Genomic DNA, 19,210 nt, shown 5'->3' on the forward strand with positions numbered 1-19,210 from the left:
CTGTCTGTCTGTCAATCGCTTACAGGTCACAATTTTAAACCGATCTTCACAAAACATCTCCATATGGTAGAGTTGGTCAAAAGGAAGAAGCCTATTGATTTTGAGGTCAAAGGTCAAAGGTCAGATTGAGGTCAGATTTCTAAAATCGCCATTTTTCATCCAATTGACTTGAAAATTGAACAACATTTGCATATTGAGTCACTAAATTGGGAAACCAACTATTTTGAGGTCAAAGGTCAACTCAAGGTCAAACTTCCAAAATCATCTATTTTCATCCTATTAACTTGAAAATTAAACTGCAATTGCATAGTGCATCACTGAATTGGGAACCAAATATTTTAAGGTCAAAGGTCAACTCAAGGTCAAACTTCTAAATTCATCAATTTTTATCTGAAAAATGATCAATATCAATCCAATTGACCCGAGCTTTGATCAAGATTGTCAATTTAAATCTTAATGAAATGGACAAGTTGATGTATCCATGGCAAATTTTATTTTGTGGAAGGGTTGGATTTTGCAAGTATCGTGCTCTGCATGATGTCTTCTTGTTATTATTTTTGTTGTTCTCGCTTGTATTCAGGGCTTCATGCCAAGTTTCCTGTTGTCATGCAAATGTCGCCAATAGCCCTTTTGTCTCCTTTTGCACTATCAACCTTTTTCTTTTGCATTATAGCAATCTGTGCGAATCATCAGCCTTTGCCAACAACTTTCTCGCTCGTTCCTTTCACGGAGCAACATGAACCTCAGCATGAGCAATGAAACCCTGGTGAGCCTTAAGCTTTGTTTAAACAGGTAAATAAGATGCTTTGCAATTTGTCAAACCAGTTACCATTCTTTTTTGGGTTTATATATTGCGACTATTTATATGTGTGCTATTTATACTATTTATGTGTATACGACACTTTATATGTTTATATATATAGGGTGAGTCAAAAGTAGCGCCCAATTTCTGTATATATATATTGTTACGGCCCGCGGTTAAGGATGTTGGTTTGCCGAGCGGATGGCACCGCGGTCGTACAGTTACCCCGACTAACCCGATTCCCGAACGTTGGCCGGATCGCGCCACAGATATTCAATAGGGAAAAGACTAAGGCGACACGGATGTGAAGAAGAAGCAGACAAAAAGGTTGGAAATACGAATCTAATTTATTTACTATTTACAGGCTCAAAATAACCAAGGAGAAGGAAAGATAAGAAAATAATATACAGAAGATTTTAGAGACACAGTGAAAATCGCTCGCTTATCTAAACAGACTTAATTAATACCCAGGACAGAACAAACGAAGACGACTCACATGGGGAATGATGATAGGAATGGCGGAGGTGGATGGCTTGGAGGGGGGAGGCAGGTCCACGGATACTGCAGCACGATCGGCGCGTTTGGCAGCCGCCGTTCCTTTTCGGCCCTGCTCAAAACGTCCGTCCAGGCCCCAAGCTGCTGTGGCTGCAGTTTCGGTGGCTCAAGCTGCTGTTGATGCAGCTGCGGTGGCTCAAGCTGCTGTTGATGCAGCCGCGGTGGCTCAAGCTGCTCTCTTCAGGGATCCCTTACTCAACTCTCTTCTCGGTGATCTCTTCGCCGCAACTCTTGTCATGGACCTCCTTACGCAACTGCTGACCACTCTTGCGCGCGCGCTTTTATAATGCCTCCGGCGATCAAGCCGCCGGCCTTCAGGACACGCCCATCGGTGTGCTCACCTCGGCCCTGGTTGGTCGCGCGACCCTCTGGCTCCGCCCTTGATGACGACGGGCGGGCACGCCTTTCTTCCCCAACCTTGCCTCGTGGCCAATGGTGGTTGAAGAAAACCGCCCAAAATGCAGTTGGCCATTGAAATGAAATGAAAGGGGATCTACTCTTATTTCACTTGGTGCAATGGAGTATTTAAATTAATGGGAGACACAGCCTTACCCTAACACACATAATAAGGATATAAGCTACTGAACAAGGGTATTATAGTGTCCTTCAATGTATGCTTTATGGAATTAACTACCGGAACGCCCTTTGACCTTTATACAACAGACTGGAGGCAGGAAGGCAATATTTTACAACAATTTACTACACAATAAAAACACAATAAAAAAACACAATCCTCATATCCACAACATTGCACCCTCCTCCTCTTAGGCACGTCCCGGGCCTATGAACTTTAACTTGGTGTGACACGTAGGTGTAATTCCCTCTACATTTAACCTGACCCTGAGTGTGACAGTTTTAAAACATAAATAAATATGTCCCGCTGCTCCATTGCACCCTGCCTAACAGACTCACGCCCATAGCTAACCGAATTGCGGAATGGTCTTCAAACTATACACTGACGGTGGGGAGCATTATTTACAATGACGTTACTTTATTTACAAAACTAACCCAGGACCTGTGATTGTTCTTTCTGGGGGGGAGACAGTCTGCTCTGCATCAATGCACCATGAAAGCACCCAAAAACGCACCAACACACCCTCAAGCACCAATCGGTGCACAGTCATCTCTGTTCATCAATAAAAAATAAAAACAACAACCCCTAACCCTGCAGGTGGTCTCTTGCTCTTCGGCTCCCTCTGCTGGCTATTATTATTTCTTCCAGATGTTGTCATCTTCCTTTGCTGGCGGCCTATTTGTATTAAAATAAAATGCACCCAACGTGTCCATTGTTATTTATTTAGGGCCCACAGGGGCCAACTAGTGTGGTTCACCTGTGGGGCATCGGTGCCCTGTGGCCAAGGTCCGCCAGCAAGATTTTGGGCCTTCATGGCCGGTTCCAGAAGAGGGGCCATGCCCCCAACCCATGGGGTCCATAAGTGGTGCTCGGCCACAGACATGTGGTCCATAATGTGGTGCATCGATGCAGACAGCTGGTTCTGGGAGTTCCGGGTGCACAATGGCGGACTCACACACGCTCCCCGTGGCGCACAGGTCCTCATGTAGGACACAAAAGGGGGATAAGACAGATGAGCGAGGGGCAAGGTCACAAGGGTACACATCAATAAGGCAATGCAATGCAAGGCGAAGTGCGTACGGAGAGCGAAGTGAGAAAGCTCGTCCCTACCGTACGTCACCCCCCCCTGTCACCTACTCTACCCTTGCCCTTACCCCATATTTACAAAATCTACACATTACAAATTCGTCGCTACTGTCACGTCTTCCCCATATTTCCCCTATACCAAATTCTTCTTCACTCCCTCTACTTCAAAATTTGCCATCACCCAATTCATCATCAATCCTCATAAGGAGGAAGAGATGGAACAACAAAGCACAATGTCACACCCACGTCATGATGCGTCTCACAATCCAAACATTTACATCAATAAAAATAATAAAACATGGCATGGTGCGGAGTTACGTCACCTCAGGTGAGTGGATGCAGATGGTGCGAGGAGATCTTCATCCTAACTATCCTCTAAATGACTTTAATACACTTTACACTACCCGGGGTTTTTCCCTGCCAATCCATTGGCCATCTTACACTATGGGTTCTAAAAACCAATTCCCATTGACCAAACTGTGGTGCTTCTCAATTTGGGGTCTCACTCCCCCGATTCATCTCCCTGTGCCCTTGCACAATTTCTGGGCTGGGTCGTGCAGCTCTCCCAGCAGGTCTACCCACCTGCACACCTCCACCACCGCAGTTGCCACCCAAGCTTACCTAGCTCCTCACCCTAACCTATCTAATTGGGGAAGGCCCCTCCTGGCTCTGTCACCCCTCGGTGCCCTCTGGCACTGGGCTACCCGGGTCCGTCCTCCGGATGTTCAGGCCCCATCCACAACAACTACTACCGGCTCCCAGAGCCCACCTGCGGCCTCACCTGGCCGACATCCTCACAGTGGTGGAGTGCCCAAACCAACTACACACACTAACAGGCTACACGCCCAGCCATTTCCACAACACTAATGCACCCATCCAAATACCATTCTCTCACCCGCACCACAGATGCCAATATCCAACCACAATTTACCTGTACCCTCTACCTAACACTTAAACTACCCTCCCCGGGTATTCATGATGGGGGTCCACTCTTCCCCCATTCACACCTCCGCACCATCCACTCCACTCCACAGTTTCCATCATACTCACTCCATGACCATCCATTCCCATACTCCATATACTCCAGACCATTTATTCCATACACCTGTTCTCCATACACCTGTTGTTGCACACCTGTGCAATCACACCTGGTGCCACCTGCACCCTCCTTCCTTCCTGGACCATTTGGTCAGCACAACTCACATCACCATCACTCACTCAAACACTGCTCCATACACCTGTTCAGTTGCACACCTGTGCCATCACACCTGTTCACCATACACACGGCATCATCTGATCTACCTGGTGCCCTGCTAACTTAGTGCTCCCCGTCTTCCCTTTAAACTAAGCACATACCACGTCATTATCATCCACTCTAATCTATCTGCGTCCCCACTACCGGTATCATTGTCACTACCTAACCTTAAAGTTACCTAATGTCATCTTCTAGGTCCCTACACATTATCCAAACCCTCCCTCGGCGAGCTTACACTGCCATAAATAAACCCCATAAAACTAGTGCTCCTTTGCCCCCGCTGTGAGAGATGGCAGAGTTGCCATCCCACCACATCGGGCATCTCCTACTATCAATTTAGCACATCAAATTTCAGCCAATCAAAAATTTGCCAATCACTACCAATTGTCTGCCAATCCTCACTCTGCCAATCCTTTGCCAATCAAATTTTGTTTTTTCTAATTTCGGGGCCAAAGCACTATTCTCATCATCACAGTCTACTTACTAGTGCCTCTCGGTGCGCCAATTCACTTCTACAGCGCAGCTTCGCACGGCCGAGCAATGAATGCGGGTTGCCTGGTGCCGGCGGCTGGATGCGTCCGGCATTCGGCGCAGGGAAGGACGCTTACCCGGGCCGAGATCCCACGCACCACCTCGGCACAGAGCCGTCCAATGGCCCGATCTCGACCTGCCGGAACGCCTCAACAAAAAGGGGTCGCCATGACGACCCTTCCTATCGGGCTGCCCGCTCCGCCTAGTGGAGCACGGACGCGGCCGTTCCGAGCGCGGCCCGGTGTGGAACGCGTACGGCGGTTCTTTCGAAACCACCGTGGTTCGGATCCCCGCTGGTCCTCGCGGCACACGAAGCTGCTCGGCGCGCACCGAGGGCCCGATTCGGCTAAATGTCGTTCTAACCGCTAACCCGGTTACCGTCGATGCTTCACCTGCATGCTCACACGCATACGCTACCCCTTTCACCCTCACCGAGCTCGGTGCTCCAATGCCGCCTGTACACCCCACATACTTCGTCATTGCACTCGTTCTTTCGCTCACCGACTTGGTCACACACCTGACCACCGCACACCTTTGCACACACTCGTCGTTCGCACACCTCACCAACACACCTCTTCGCGCCCCCTCCTCGGTCACCTCCTCTGTGACAATCACAGGTGTGCTCTCACTCGCACACCCAACCACGTGCCTCACTACTAATTCCAGTGTGCATTCCCATACGCGCTCTACCATTCCAGGTGTGCATCCTTCCATTCCAGGTGTACATCCTCTCTGACCTGTCACAACCAACTCACGCTCCGTGTCACTCTTACTACTCTCACCTCCACACTCGGTCGCGCACTCACCCTTACTTTTGACAGCGCACTCTTTACTCATGAACCCGTCCGTTACACACCTTTCTCGCGCACACTCTCCCGTTACACCCTCTGTAACACTCACCACAGGCGTGCATTCTCCCTTACTCTTGACAGCGCACTCTTTCCCCATACACCCGTCCGTTACACCCCTTTCTCGCGCATCCTCTTGCGCACACTCTCTCGTTACTCCCTCCATAACACTCACCACAGGTGTACACTCTCTCGTTACATCCTCTGTAACACTCCTCACTACGCGCTTCCATGTGCTCCCTCGCACACGCGCTACGACCGACTCGCTCTCGACAGCACACTCATTCCTCGGCGCGCACTTTTTCCTCACACACCCCAGAGTCGGACATTCTCGCACACCTCCTCCTTCGCACACCGTACCTGTCGCACACTTCACCAACGGCCTCTCACGAACACCCGGATCCAAAGCAACCCCCAAGCCGACTGAAGCTCCCCTCACATCATATGCATTTCCGAATATATCGCCACTCACCTTGGCACCTCGTCTCCGCACCTCCTTCGCCACCTGCAAACTCTTTATTTGGTTGGCGAACACATCATCACGATTTGAGCACCGACCTTGTACATATTCCATCACCTCCTCCTGTATTTCTCTGTTAGTTTCTGTCCGCCTCTTCTTAATTTCACTCACCCCCTCTAACACCTCCTTTAACTTTTGCTTCACCTCTTATTTCCCGGTGCGTCTCCTCTATCTCGTCCTCTAAGGCTACCTTGACCGTCTCTATTTGCGTCCTCACCTCCCGGTCCTTCGTCTCCATTACTTCTGTCACCTCGTCCAACCTCGTTGTCAGTCCCTCACGTACCATCTGACATTGCATCTGTGTCGCTATTAAGTCATTTTTAATGTCGTTTTGTGTCGCTTTTAACCCTCCTAGTACCGCAGTGTTCCTTTGAACCTGCTCCACTATCTCCGTCTGTCCCACCGTCAGCTGTTCCACTTCCTCCGTCAGGTCTTCTATGCCCCCCTGTAACCTTGCCGTCCCATTTCTCACCTCTTTTTCCATACGCTTTTCGCCTCGCTTTACCTCCTCGCGTACCCCCGAGCCCTCCTCACTTACACCTCGTCGTATCTCCTCCTTCATCTCCTCCATCTCTTTTGTAGATGCCACCCTCATCTGTCCCAATTCATCCCTCTGAGCATCCAATTTACCTTCTAACCCGATTTTCACCTCCTCTATCTGGTTCCCCATCCGTTTGATTTCCTGGGCGGATTGCTCCCCTACTTCCCGCAATTTGTTTTCCATCTTGTTTTCTAACCCCTCTAACCCATCTTTCACCCCCTCTATCTGATTGTCTAACCCCTCAAATTTCTTGTCTAACCCCTCAAATTTCTTGTCTAACCCCTTAAAATTATTGTCTAACCCCTCAAATTTATTGTCTAACCCCTCTCTTAATTGCTCACTATCAGCCCTCGCGTCGTCCCTCATTTTCTCACCCATTTTTTTCATTACCCCATCATCTGCGCCGCGAAGAGGTCCAATTTCCCCAGCGCTGCGGTCTCGGCTGCCGCAGCGCCGCCATTTTGTGCCTCCTCAACCTCGTGCGCGAGAGCGCCATTTTGCGCGCCTGACACCTCCTCAACCACCTCCTCATTGCCCTCCTCCACATACATTTCCCCGAGGTCCTGGGTCGATTCTACCCCGTCTATCTCTCCCACCGGCATCCCGTTGCCTTGACCAGCCATGGCGCGATTTCAAAATTCGGGTTTTGTAAAACAAAACAAATTTCGGCCGCTCCAAATTTTGACCAAATTTTTTTCTAGATGTTTTAAAAATTTGGTTCTGGCCTCGTATCTCACTCCCAGACACCAATTGTTACGGCCCGCGGTTAAGGATGTTGGTTTGCCGAGCGGATGGCACCGCGGCCTAACAGTTACCCCGATTAACCCGATCCCCGAACGTTGGCCGGATCGCGCCACAGATATTCAATATGGAAAAGACAAAAGCGACATGGATGTGAAGAAGAAGAAGAAGACGAAAAAAAAGGTTGAAAATACTACTATAATTTATTTACTATGTACAGGCTCAAAAAAAACCAAGGAGAAGGAAAGATAAGAAAATAATATACAGAAGATTTTAGAGACTGAAAATCGCTAGCTTATCTAAACAGACTTAATTAATACCCAGGACAGAACAAACGAAGACGACTCACACGGGGAATGATGATAGGAATGGCGGAGGTGGATGGCTTGGAGGGGGGAGGCAGGTCCACGGATACTGCAGCACGATCGGCGCGTTTGGCAGCCGCCGTTCCTTTTCGGCCCTGCTCAAAACGTCCGTCCAGGCCCCAAGCTGCTGTGGTTGCAGTTTCGGTGGCTCAAGCTACTGTTGATGCAGCTGCGGTGGCCCAAGCTGCTGTTGATGCAGCCGCGGTGGCTCAAGCTGCTCTCTTCAGGGATCCCTTACTCAACTCTCTTCTCGGTGATCTCTTCGCCGCAACTCTTGTCATGGACCTCCTTACGCAACTGCTGACTTCTCTTGCGCGCGCGCTTTTATAACGCCTCCGGCGATCAAGCCGCCGGCCTTCAGGACACGCCCATCGGTGTGCTCACCTCGGCCCTGGTTGGTCGCGTGACCCTCTGGCTCCGCCCTTGATGACGACGGGCGGGCACGCCTTTCTTCCCCACCCTTGCCTCGTGGCCAATGGTGGTTGAAGAAAACCGCCCAAAATGCAGTTGGCCATTGAAATGAAATGAAAGGGGATCTACTCTTATTTCACTTGGTGCAATGGAGTATTTAAATTAATGGGAGACACAGCCTTACCCTAACACACATAATAAGGATATAAGCTACTGAACAAGGGTATTATAGTGTCCTTCAATGTATGCTTTATGGAATTAACTACCGGAACGCCCTTTGACCTTTATACAACAGACTGGAGGCAGGAAGGCGATATTTTACAACAATTTACTATACAATAAAAACACAATAAAAAAACACAATCCTCATATCCACAACAATATATTTCTGTCAGTTGATTGTTTGTTTGACATTTGTTGTATTACAGTGTACAAGAAGGTATAAATAAATGAATGACATGTTTCATTCCTAAGGTATCATACACACACACACACATTCAAACAGTCACTCAAACAGTCACACAACCCGCAGGCTGCATACGGACCGACACACACACACACACACACACACACACACACACACACACACACACACACACACACACACACACACACACACACACACACACACACCACACTCAACACTCAACACATACACACACACACACACATACACAGATGCATATACATACATACATACATACACACGCACTAACACTCATACACACACACACACACACACACATATATACATACATACACACACACACACACACACACACACACACACACACACACACACACACACAGACACACACACACACACACACACACACACATAAACACACATGCATATAAGCCTGATGCACTAACAGATGCATATACATACAAGGCCATGCACACACATGCAAACATTTGTTATACATGCAGTATGGAATATATTGCAGAATAACAAAGATTAAAGCCCCCCCCCCCCCCCCCTTCTTGCCCATACACCTTCGGGAACTGTACTCGTAAATGATCATAATAACCCTGATGTTGACAAATTTGAGGGCGCCATCTGTTGGTGATGCAGCTTTGCACGAAAAGCCATTTCGAATGCGGCTTTTCATGTTTTTGTTTTTGTTTTTGTTTTTACATTATATGAAACATACGTCCCACTAAAATCTCGTTTTACAAAGGTGGGATAACACCGACGTTTCTTTTGATATTGGAACTTGACAATGGCGAATTGGACTTTTTGACAATATTTTTAAAAGAATCATGAAGTTTTCGTTGAATGAATTTCCGTTCTTGCATTTTCTCATTGAAATACCCCTAAAGTATTCTATAACATGAAACCCAATCATATACAGTGCCTTCCACAAGCATGGAACAGTGAAGTCAAATTTGTTATTATTACTCTTATACTCAATAAATGTAGATTTGAGATCAAAAGATGAAGATGATGCAATAAGGTCAGCTTTTATTTCTGGGTACTTGTATGCATATATGTTTTACCATTGCAGAACAATAGTACTTTTATGTTCAGTCCCCCCATTTTAGGTGAGCATATTGGATTGAACGAATGACTGGCAGGTGTTTCTTGTTGCATTGATCAAGTGTGTGTGTGAGATAGAATTGGTCAACAACAACAACAACAACAACAACAAAATGCATTAAAGCTGTGAATGGCTCGTCTTTGTATTAGCCTTTGCGTTTTGCCCGGTGGGCAGGCATAAACCAACATGAAGACCAGAGAACTGTTGTGTCCACTTGTTTTATACTGTGTACCCAACCCCCCAACCCCCCAACCCCCCCAAACCCCCATTTCCAGCCCTCTCCCTGCCACAGATCTCCCGATGTTCCTGTTCTCCACTTTTGCACTTGTGTGTTTCCCTCTCTCTCCCCATCTTGTCTCCCGCTCACTTTATTATATGTTTTATGTGTCCGTTTATGTTTTTTTTGTGTTTTTAATGTCCTCACTCTCACACGAGCCTCGACTTTTATACCAAAAAATATATATAATAACTGTCTATGAAATCAAGCAAGCATTTGGGAAGCTGAAAGAACAGAGGTATTAAATCAGAACCACAGCACAAAAACTTCGCATTGCAAATACAACAATTTTGAATATCTTAAAATGCAAATAAACCACAAGTGCACATAGCAATAGACGACAGCCTGGTCGGCAAAGGAAAACAACTTCAGTTGATGACAGAAATGTCATCAGATCTGTGAATAAAAACCCGAAAACAACCGTCGGTGACATCACCAACAACCTCCAGAGTGCAGAGGTGAAATTATCACAATCTACCGTTCACAGAAGATATCGACAGCAGAATTACAAAGGCCACACTGCAAGATGCAAGCCTTTCATCAGCACCAAAAATATAAAGTCCAGATTAGAATTTGCCAAGAAGTCGAGGTGAGCCTGTGAGTTCTGGAACAAAGTTTTATGGACAGATGAGACCAAGATAAACCTTCACCAAATGATGGAAAGGTGAAAGTGTGAAGAAAGGAAGGACCTGCATGTGATCCAAAGCATACCACCTCATCCGTGAAGCATGGTGGCGGTGGTGTCATGGATTGGGCTTGCATGGCTGCCTCTGAAACTGGCTTACTTATCTTTATTGATGATGCAACTAACGAGGGCAGCAGCAGAATGAATTTGGAAGTGCACAGAAACATTTTGTTTGCCTATGTACAAGAAAATACCTCCAAACTCATTGGGCAAACAGAATCACCATGCAGCCAAACAATGGCCCAAAACACACTGCCAACACAACCAAGTTCATCAGGGAAAAAGTGGAACGTTTTAGACTAGCCAAGTCAATCTCTTGATTTAAATTCAATGGTGCATGCCTTTCACTTCCTGAAGAGTAGACTACGGTCCGAAACCCCCCCCCCCCCCCCCCCCCAAAAACAACTGACAACAACAACAACAAAACAAACAAATCACTGCAGGAGAGGTTTGGAAAAGCATCTCAAGGGAAGATACCAAGAGTTTGGTGATGTCAGTGGCTCCCAGGCTCAATGCAGTTATTCCGTGCAAGGGATATGTAACCAAATACTAAGTGTTTACCATGTTTACCATTCCAACCTGCCATGGTTCACGAGTTATATTATCAAACAGAGTGACCACTATATTCGTCATGGGTGTGTGTCTGTGTGTCTCTGTCCGCAGCATAACTACCCGATGATATCATCCAATCTTGATGAAACTTGGGTGGGAGGTTGATATCATGATCCAGTTGTGTCCTGCCGAGAGTGGGCGTATTTCGCCCATTGTGGGCGGAGCCACGCCCGAAAAAAGATGTGTTTTTCGGGGGTGATCGATTTCAAGCTACATCTTCTCCGAGGGAGTTGGTGGAATCTGACAGGGGTTTCGGTATTTGGTTGGGCCAATGTCATGTGTCTAGCCCCACGGAGCTCGATTTTTCATTTTCGCCCCAAGATCAAGGTCACGAGGTCACAAATTTTAGAAAAGTCGATTTTTGATGGTTTTATAACATTGTTTGCTTCCTGATAGGTTGAAATGTCGTACATTGAATCCATCATTGCTTCGGATATGAAATCTTTCCTCTTCTCCAATGGCTTGATCTCTGATCATCAATTTGGTTTCAGACCAGGTCACTCTACTCTGGACATGCTGCTTCTGCTGTCTCAACAATGGATGGAGGTCCTCAATGCCAAACAGGAAATTAGAGCTGTCTCCCTCGACATATCACGTGCCTTCGACACGGTCTGGCACCCCGCTCTGCTCACCAAACTCTCCTCCTTTGGTATCCATGGAAATCTCCACGCATGGCTGGCGGACTTCCTCTCTAGTCGTCGTCAACGTGTGGCCCTGAATGGGTTTCTCTCATCTCCTCTTCCTGTTCAGGCTGGAGTTCCCCAAGGCAGTGTTCTGGGCCCCGTGCTTTTTCTGGTCTTCATCAATGATCTCTCTGACTCTCTCGAAAATCCTCTCTATCTCTTTGCTGATGACTCCACTCTCTGCCGCTCCATTCCTCTTCCCTCAGATCGGCAGTCTGCTGCCTCCTCACTCTCTGAAGACCTGGACAAAATCACAGACTGGTCAAACAAGTGGAACATGTCTTTCAATCCTGACAAATCTCACACTCTTACTATGTCTCTCCGAAAAGATCGACTGGACAACCCTCCCATCTACTTTCTCAACAATCCTCTCCAAGAAGTTCTGTCGCTCAAGATTTTGGGTCTCACTATCTGCCATGATCTTTCTTGGGAAAACCACATTTCCAAGCTGGCCTCCAAAGCCAGTCGCCGACTGGGCATCCTCCGTCGTGCGAAGTCCTTCCTCGGCACACCTGAGCTCCTCACCACATACAAGGCTTTCATCCGCAGCTCAATGGAATACTGTTCTCCCCTATGGGCCGGTGCTCCTGCCTCACACCTAGCTCTGCTTCACGCTGTTGAAACCAAAGCTTTCAGAATTATTGGAATCTCCCGCGATGAAGCTATCTCTGAGGGCCTTTCACTCACTCACCGCAGGCAGGTAGGTGGTCTTTCTGTCTTCTACCGACTCCTCTCCGGCCTTGCACCCCCAGCTCTCTCTGTGCTCTGTCCCCCAAATATTCCTACAGGTCGCACAAGATCTGCCAGCAACCCTCTGATGGTTAAACTGCCGAAATCTCGGCTCTCTGCTCACCTTCACTCTTTCATTCCTCTTTTCTCCCGCCTCTGGAACAAACTCCCTCACTCCCTTCAATCCCACTCCTCCCTCCAGGTCTTTAAAACAGCTGTTCACCACCATCTCTTATCTTCCCCCATCCAAAACCTTGATCTTTTCTACCCCCGCTAATTCACCCCAGATCCACCTTGTTTGAAATTCCAACTTCTTTCCTGGAAGTCCTGGCAGTGTCCATATGTTTTATACCTCTCCCACCGCCCCCTTCCCACGCCCCCCCCCCCCCCCAAAGCCCTCGCCCTCTCTCAGATCTCTCGATGTCTCCATGTCTCTCGGTCCCTGCTCTCAAATGTTGTGTTTGTGTCCTTCCCCCTCTCTCCCCATCTTGTCTACCGCTCCCTGTTATATGTTTTATGTGTCGGTTTGTCTTTCTGTGTGATTAATGTTCGCTCTTTCACGAGCCTCGACCTTGTATACAAAAAAAAAAAAAAAAAAAAAAAAAAAAAAAATCTTATATTATCACATACATCATGAAATACAAGTTTTCCAACAAATTTCAGAATCTTCGACCTTTGACCTTTGAAGGTCACAAAGGTCAAATTTTCAAGGTTGTCGGAATCGAACCGAATTTTCGGTATTGTGTAGCTAACTAACCTCATAACTGATTATACATTATTTTCTATCTCATTTCAAGGTCAGTAACCTTCGTTTTGACATTTCAAGGTCACAAGGTCAAATTTTCAAAGTTGTCGGAATCAAACCGAATTTTCGGTATTGTGTAGCTAACTAACCTCATAACTGATTATACATTATTTTCTATCTCATTTCAAGGACAGTAACCTTCGTTTTGACATTTCAAGGTCACAAGGTCAAATTTTCAAAGTTGTCGGAATCAAACCGAATTTTCGGTATTGTGTAGCTAACTAGTCTCCAAACAGATAATACATTCCTATTTATATATTTTCAATGTCGGTTTTGACCTTTGTCATTGAATACCGCTCGCTCGTGAACCGTCTGTAACGAACTCAAGCAGACTCCATCGTGCCGGAAGCGGAAAGCGCGTTTATTGACGCGGTGATGATTCACTCGTGTCTGACGAATAAGCGCGTCCGATAAACCACAACAACAATGCAAATACAAGTCAGAATAATACGTTACATCCTCCTTTCTTTCAAGGAAGCCACTTTAAAGGAAACCAGCAAAGCAAATAACTCTATAAAGTAAAACTTACAATGAATTAATTAACAAACAGCATCACATTCAGATCACGTGAATCAATTGATTCAAATTTAAAGATCCAGACGTCTGGGAGGGTTAACCGCTCTGCCGCTCCTTGTGATGAACTTGGTATTTCTGGGAGATGCAGTGGCTCGAGGCGATGACACTGATGGGAGACTTTGGGATTCAGATGCTTGCTCACTTGGACTTGGGGACTTGCAGCAGTTCCCCACTGGGGTGTCCTGTTGAGTGGTGGGATCAGGGAAGTCCCTCATGTCCTGGGAAGAGTAAAAGCGAGAGAGTGGCTGACTTCCCACCGGGCCAACATTGGCTGAATGAGGCACTCTGCGGAGATGGAGCCTGTTACGCCGGTACACATTGTTTGGGGTCCTCAGCAAATATGACCGGGGGCTGTTGTGGCGCGCCTCAACTACAGCCGGAATCCAATGCCTGGCCTCCGGGTTTGGCAACATCCTAACACTGTCACCCGGCTGGAGCGGTGGCAAATCTGACATAGATGGCTTGTCATGATAGTATTTTTGTTTCTCCTTCTGTGTGTCAAGGCGTGATCTCACAAGGTGATGGTCATACCGCGCAGGCATGAGAAGAGTGCGGTTGCAAGGCAGTGTGTTTCTGGGGCGTCTTCCCATTAGGAGCTGAGCCGGGGACAAGTTTATTCCTTCAAGTGGAGTGGTGCGGTAGTCTAGCAGGGCTAAGTACTTATCTGCTGACTTCTTCCAGAGCCTTTTCACTGTCTGGATCGCTCTTTCTGCCTCTCCATTGGCACGTTGGTGCTTGGGGGACACAATGTCGTGAGTTATGCCATATTCTTTGCAAAACTGAGAAAATTCCTCTGACGTGTACTGACTTCCGGAATCGCTTCGCAGCTTCTCTGGAATACCATGTCGACAAAACTGCTGCTTGAGAGCTTCGATTACAGAGCGAGCTGTAATGTCCTTGAGGCAATCCACCTCCACAAACTTGGAGTAATAATCGACCGTGAGCAAATACTGCTTTGATTCGAAGTCAAAAACGTCGCTTCCAACTTCGATGAATGGAAGATCAGGCGTGTAAGTCGGCAAGAGAGGCTCCCGTTGCTGAGCGCTTTGATACTCTGCACACTTGCAACAATTCCGTACAGTTTCTTCGATGTCAGAGTTCATTGAGGGCCAATACATGACCTCGCGAGCACGCTGCTTACACTTGTTCACTCCGAGGTGCGATTCATGAATCAAGCTCAGCATTCTGGGTCTGAGGCTTGGCGGGATGACAAGGCGCATGCCTTTGTAGACAACACTGTCTGAGACTGCCAATTGCGTTCTGGAGTCAAAGTACGGACGGACCTGTGCTGGGACTTCCTTTCGGGAGTCAGGCCATCCACTTGCAATGACACCGCAGAGAAGGCTCATTTGACTCAGAGTAGCTTCCTGGATTTCGAGGTATTTCCCACTCGTGATCGCAAGGAACTGGAACATGTTCACAGGCTCAAGGTCTTTCCCAGCTTCTGAGTCGGTGTCCGGTAGAGGTGCACGGGACAATGTGTCGGGGAGCACCATCTCAGAACCACGGCAGTAGTTAACCTCCAAGTCATACCGTTGAAGCTTGAGCAACATACGCTGTAAACGCATGGGAGAAGATAGGAGAGGCTTCTTGAAGATTTCCTCAAGGGGTTTATGGTCATTATATACCACTACTGATTTTCCAAAGATATAGTAGTGAAATGCTTCTGTTGCATGGACGATTGAGAGCATTTCCTTCTCAATCATAGCGTAGCGACACTCAGTATCGGTCATACTGCGTGATGTGAACGCTATAGGGTTGCCATTCTGGAGCAAACAGGCTCCTACAGCGTTTTGGCTGGCATCGGCTTGTATTTCAACTGGCTGACTTACATCGTAGTACTGAAGGACCGGGGCCGAAATACATGCTTGCTTCAGCTTCTTGAAGGACAGCTCCTGAGCTGACTGCCAGGAGAACTCCACGTCCGCCTTGCAGAGATCACGGAGAGGCTTGCTTGTGTCACTTAGGTTGGGAATAAACTTCCCTAAATACTGAACGAATCCAAGGAAACGCTTGACGCCTTGTTTGTCTGTTGGACGTGGCATTTTCTCAACTGCCTTCGTCTTGAATGGATCTGGTAGCACTCCTTCTGCAGTAAGCAGGTGGCCTACATAAGGGACTGAGGTTTGCCGGATGAGGCATTTTCGGAAGTTTAGTTGCAGGTTATAACTTGTAGCTCGTTGCATAACTCGCTTCAGTACACAGTCGTGGTGGGTGATGTCACGACCAGCAACTAAAATGTCATCCATTACCGCTGTTGCCCATTCTATCCCTTCTAGCATCTGGTCCATGATTCGCTGGAATATCTCCGGCGAGCACCGCAATCCATAAGGGAGACGCAGCCAGCGGTATCTCCCTACAGGTGTATTGAACGTGGTCAAGAATGAAGAAGGCTCGTCAAGGCGAATTTGCATGAACCCACTGCGGGCGTCAAGCACAGAAAATACTTTGGCTCCAGGGATTTGAGCTAAAACTTCCTGAACAGTTCTCATTGGGTAGTGCTCACGTTTTGTGCACTTGTTTAAGTCTTTGGGGTCTATACAGATGCGGACTTTGCCGTTGCGAAGAGCTACTACCATGGAACTCACCCACTCAGTCGGTCGTTCTACCTTCGCGATGTGACCTTCGGTGACCATCTCTTGTAGCTTGTCAACTATTTGCTCTCTCAATGCTGCAGGCTGTCTGCGAGGAGCGTGAACTACTCCCTGCGACCCTTCTACAAGCTTGATCCGATAAGTTCCGGGAAGAGTTCCAGTTGTCTTGGCAACTTCTGGAAACTCAGAGATTACTGCTTCCTGAGACACATTGACTAGAGGCTGAACAAGAGACAACTTATCGAGCTTGACAATGAGGCCTAGGGCTTCCGAGGTAGCGCCTGACATTACATTCTCCTGATCGAGGTCAATGACCTCAAAACTGGCTCTAACGGTCTTGTTTTTGTGAGAGAGAGGGAGTGTCACGGTACCGACAGGATGGATAGTATGGTTCGAGTATGTTTTAAGAACTTTATGCGACGATTGTAGATCGCCTGCGAGGTGCTGGACTAACTGGTAGTCGTTGAGTGTTAGTGTGTTGCACCTTGCACCCGTGTCAATCCGGAACCGAGTCGGCTGACCCAGCAACGTGACGGTCTGTGCCCACTTGTCATGAGTAGCCGTATTGATGCTTGGTTGTAGAGCGGAGATCCTTAAAATTTCAGATTCCTTGACGAGTTCTTGAGGAAGATCTACATGATCTAGACTGGTCTCCTCATCAAGGGACTTTAGGTCGCGCAGTCTCTTCCGACACGCCGCAAACCAGTGACCAGGCTTCTTGCAGTAGGAGCAGCTAGAATTAATTGCTGGACACTTGGCTTGCCTGTGCACTGACTGGCCACATTTGCTGCAGGGACCGTCATTCCGAAACCGATTCTCAGCTTTGAACAGCTCGGTGGCTTGTGTATGCCTATCAGGCTTGCTCTTACAACGTTGAGTCTGGTGCTGAGTTCATTCGTTTTCAGATCTGAGGGCTGAGATGAGAGCATCTTCATCTCGGACTATTCTCATATGTTTCTGCGAGAGCTCTAGCTGTTGGCCAATTTCTATAGCTTTAGCTAGTGAGAGCTCCTCACCCCTATCGAGTAATTTCTCTTGGACCCTCTTATCATGGCTGCCATCAATGATGCAATCGACGATTATGTCGTCTGGGTCTTGGTAATCGCAATCCATGAGAATTATCCTCAGATCTTTTATGAAATGATCAAAAGACTCACCACTCCGCTGGCGCCTTTGTTTCAGTCGGTGTCTGGCAACTCTTTTGTTCTTTCTGGGCTGCACATAGTTCTGGAATTTGTTCAGCACTTCCTGCGGGTCGTCTTTCTCTCCTTCCTCCCAAGATAGAGTTTGGTAGATTTGACGACCTTGTTCGCCGATCCACGTTCCGAGCCATCCTGCTTGACGAGGCTTCGTAATGTCTGCGAGCGGCCCTGACAAGACAAAACTGACGTGATTTCTGAACCGGCAAAACTCCTGGTAGAGATCCAGACTCTCCCAGTCGATCGAGGGATGATCAAAGTTCGGAGATGCCATATTTATGGAGACGAATGGCGGCTTATGGCGTGAATATCAACGAACTTCTGACACCATGTAACGAACTCAAGCAGACTCCATCGTGCCGGAAGCGGAAAGCGCGTTTATTGACGCGGTGATGATTCACTCGTGTCTGACGAATAAGCGCGTCCGATAAACCACAACAACAATGCAAATACAAGTCAGAATAATACGTTACACCGTCGTCGTCTCCTGACTTGCACTACTTTAATTGCTTTAACTTAATCTGTTCCAATACTTATGCTTACCTAAAATGGGTGGACTGAACATAAAAAGTGCTGTTGTTTTGCAATCGTAAAACATACATGTTTAAAAATACCATGAAATAAAAGCTGATTTTCTGTTCTCTTGCCTTGGATTCATCATTTCGTCTGAAATCCAAATTTCTTGAGAATATTGCAATGATAAATTTGACTTCACCCGTCCAATAGTTGTGTGTGTGTGTGTGTGTGTGTGTGTGTGTGTGTGTGTGTGTGTGTGTGTGTGTGTGTGTGTGTGTGTGTGTGTGTGTGTGTGTGTGTGTGTGTGTGTGTGTGTGTGTGTGTGTGTGTGTGTGTGTGTGTGTGTGTGTGTGTGTGTGTGTGTGTGTGTGTGTGTGTGTGTGTGTGTGTGTGTGTGTGTGTGTGTGTGTGTGTGTGTGTGTGTGTGTGTGTGTGTGTGTGTGTGTGTGTGTTAGAATCCGTCAAGTTAAACCTTTACTTCTGGTGCCTTCTAGGATGAAGAAGATTCATTTGTGGCCAGAGCTGTGATTCATGCCATTAATGATGACAACCTCCATGGGCTACGTCACCTGCTTGAATCTCTCAAAGGCTACGACCTCAACCAGCCAAACAAGGTCAGCCTCCTAACCTCCAATCATATTGCAACCTTAGTTGCATCACCTTGTTGCCATCACCATCAGGCCACAAATAAATACTTTCCCATCCAAAGTGGGCAAAGATTGGATTGGTCCATCTGCACTATTTTTGGAAAAGAAAATTATTCT

At 47.4% G+C, this 19,210-nt stretch overlaps 1 protein-coding gene across 6 annotated transcripts in view; it reads left to right on the plus strand.

The window, feature by feature from the left end:
* The window catches only part of LOC137412398 (death-associated protein kinase 1-like), a 290,813-nt gene that overhangs the window by 127,864 nt on the left and 143,739 nt on the right, over window positions 1-19,210 (plus strand). For all 6 annotated transcript variants that reach the window (XR_013622362.1, XM_078771644.1, XM_078771646.1 and 3 more), the window contains 2 exons: window positions 674-766; window positions 18,941-19,060. Coding sequence is in view for 5 of the 6 variants with exons in the window: in XM_078771644.1 (XP_078627770.1) it covers window positions 674-766; window positions 18,941-19,060 (213 nt within the window). In the remaining variant the exon portion in view is untranslated. The remainder of the gene's footprint in view (window positions 1-673; window positions 767-18,940; window positions 19,061-19,210) is intronic.

Source organism: Myxine glutinosa, chromosome 2, assembly GCF_964187855.1.
Source record: "Myxine glutinosa chromosome 2, kmMyxGlut1.1, whole genome shotgun sequence".
NCBI lineage: Eukaryota > Metazoa > Chordata > Myxini > Myxiniformes > Myxinidae > Myxine > Myxine glutinosa.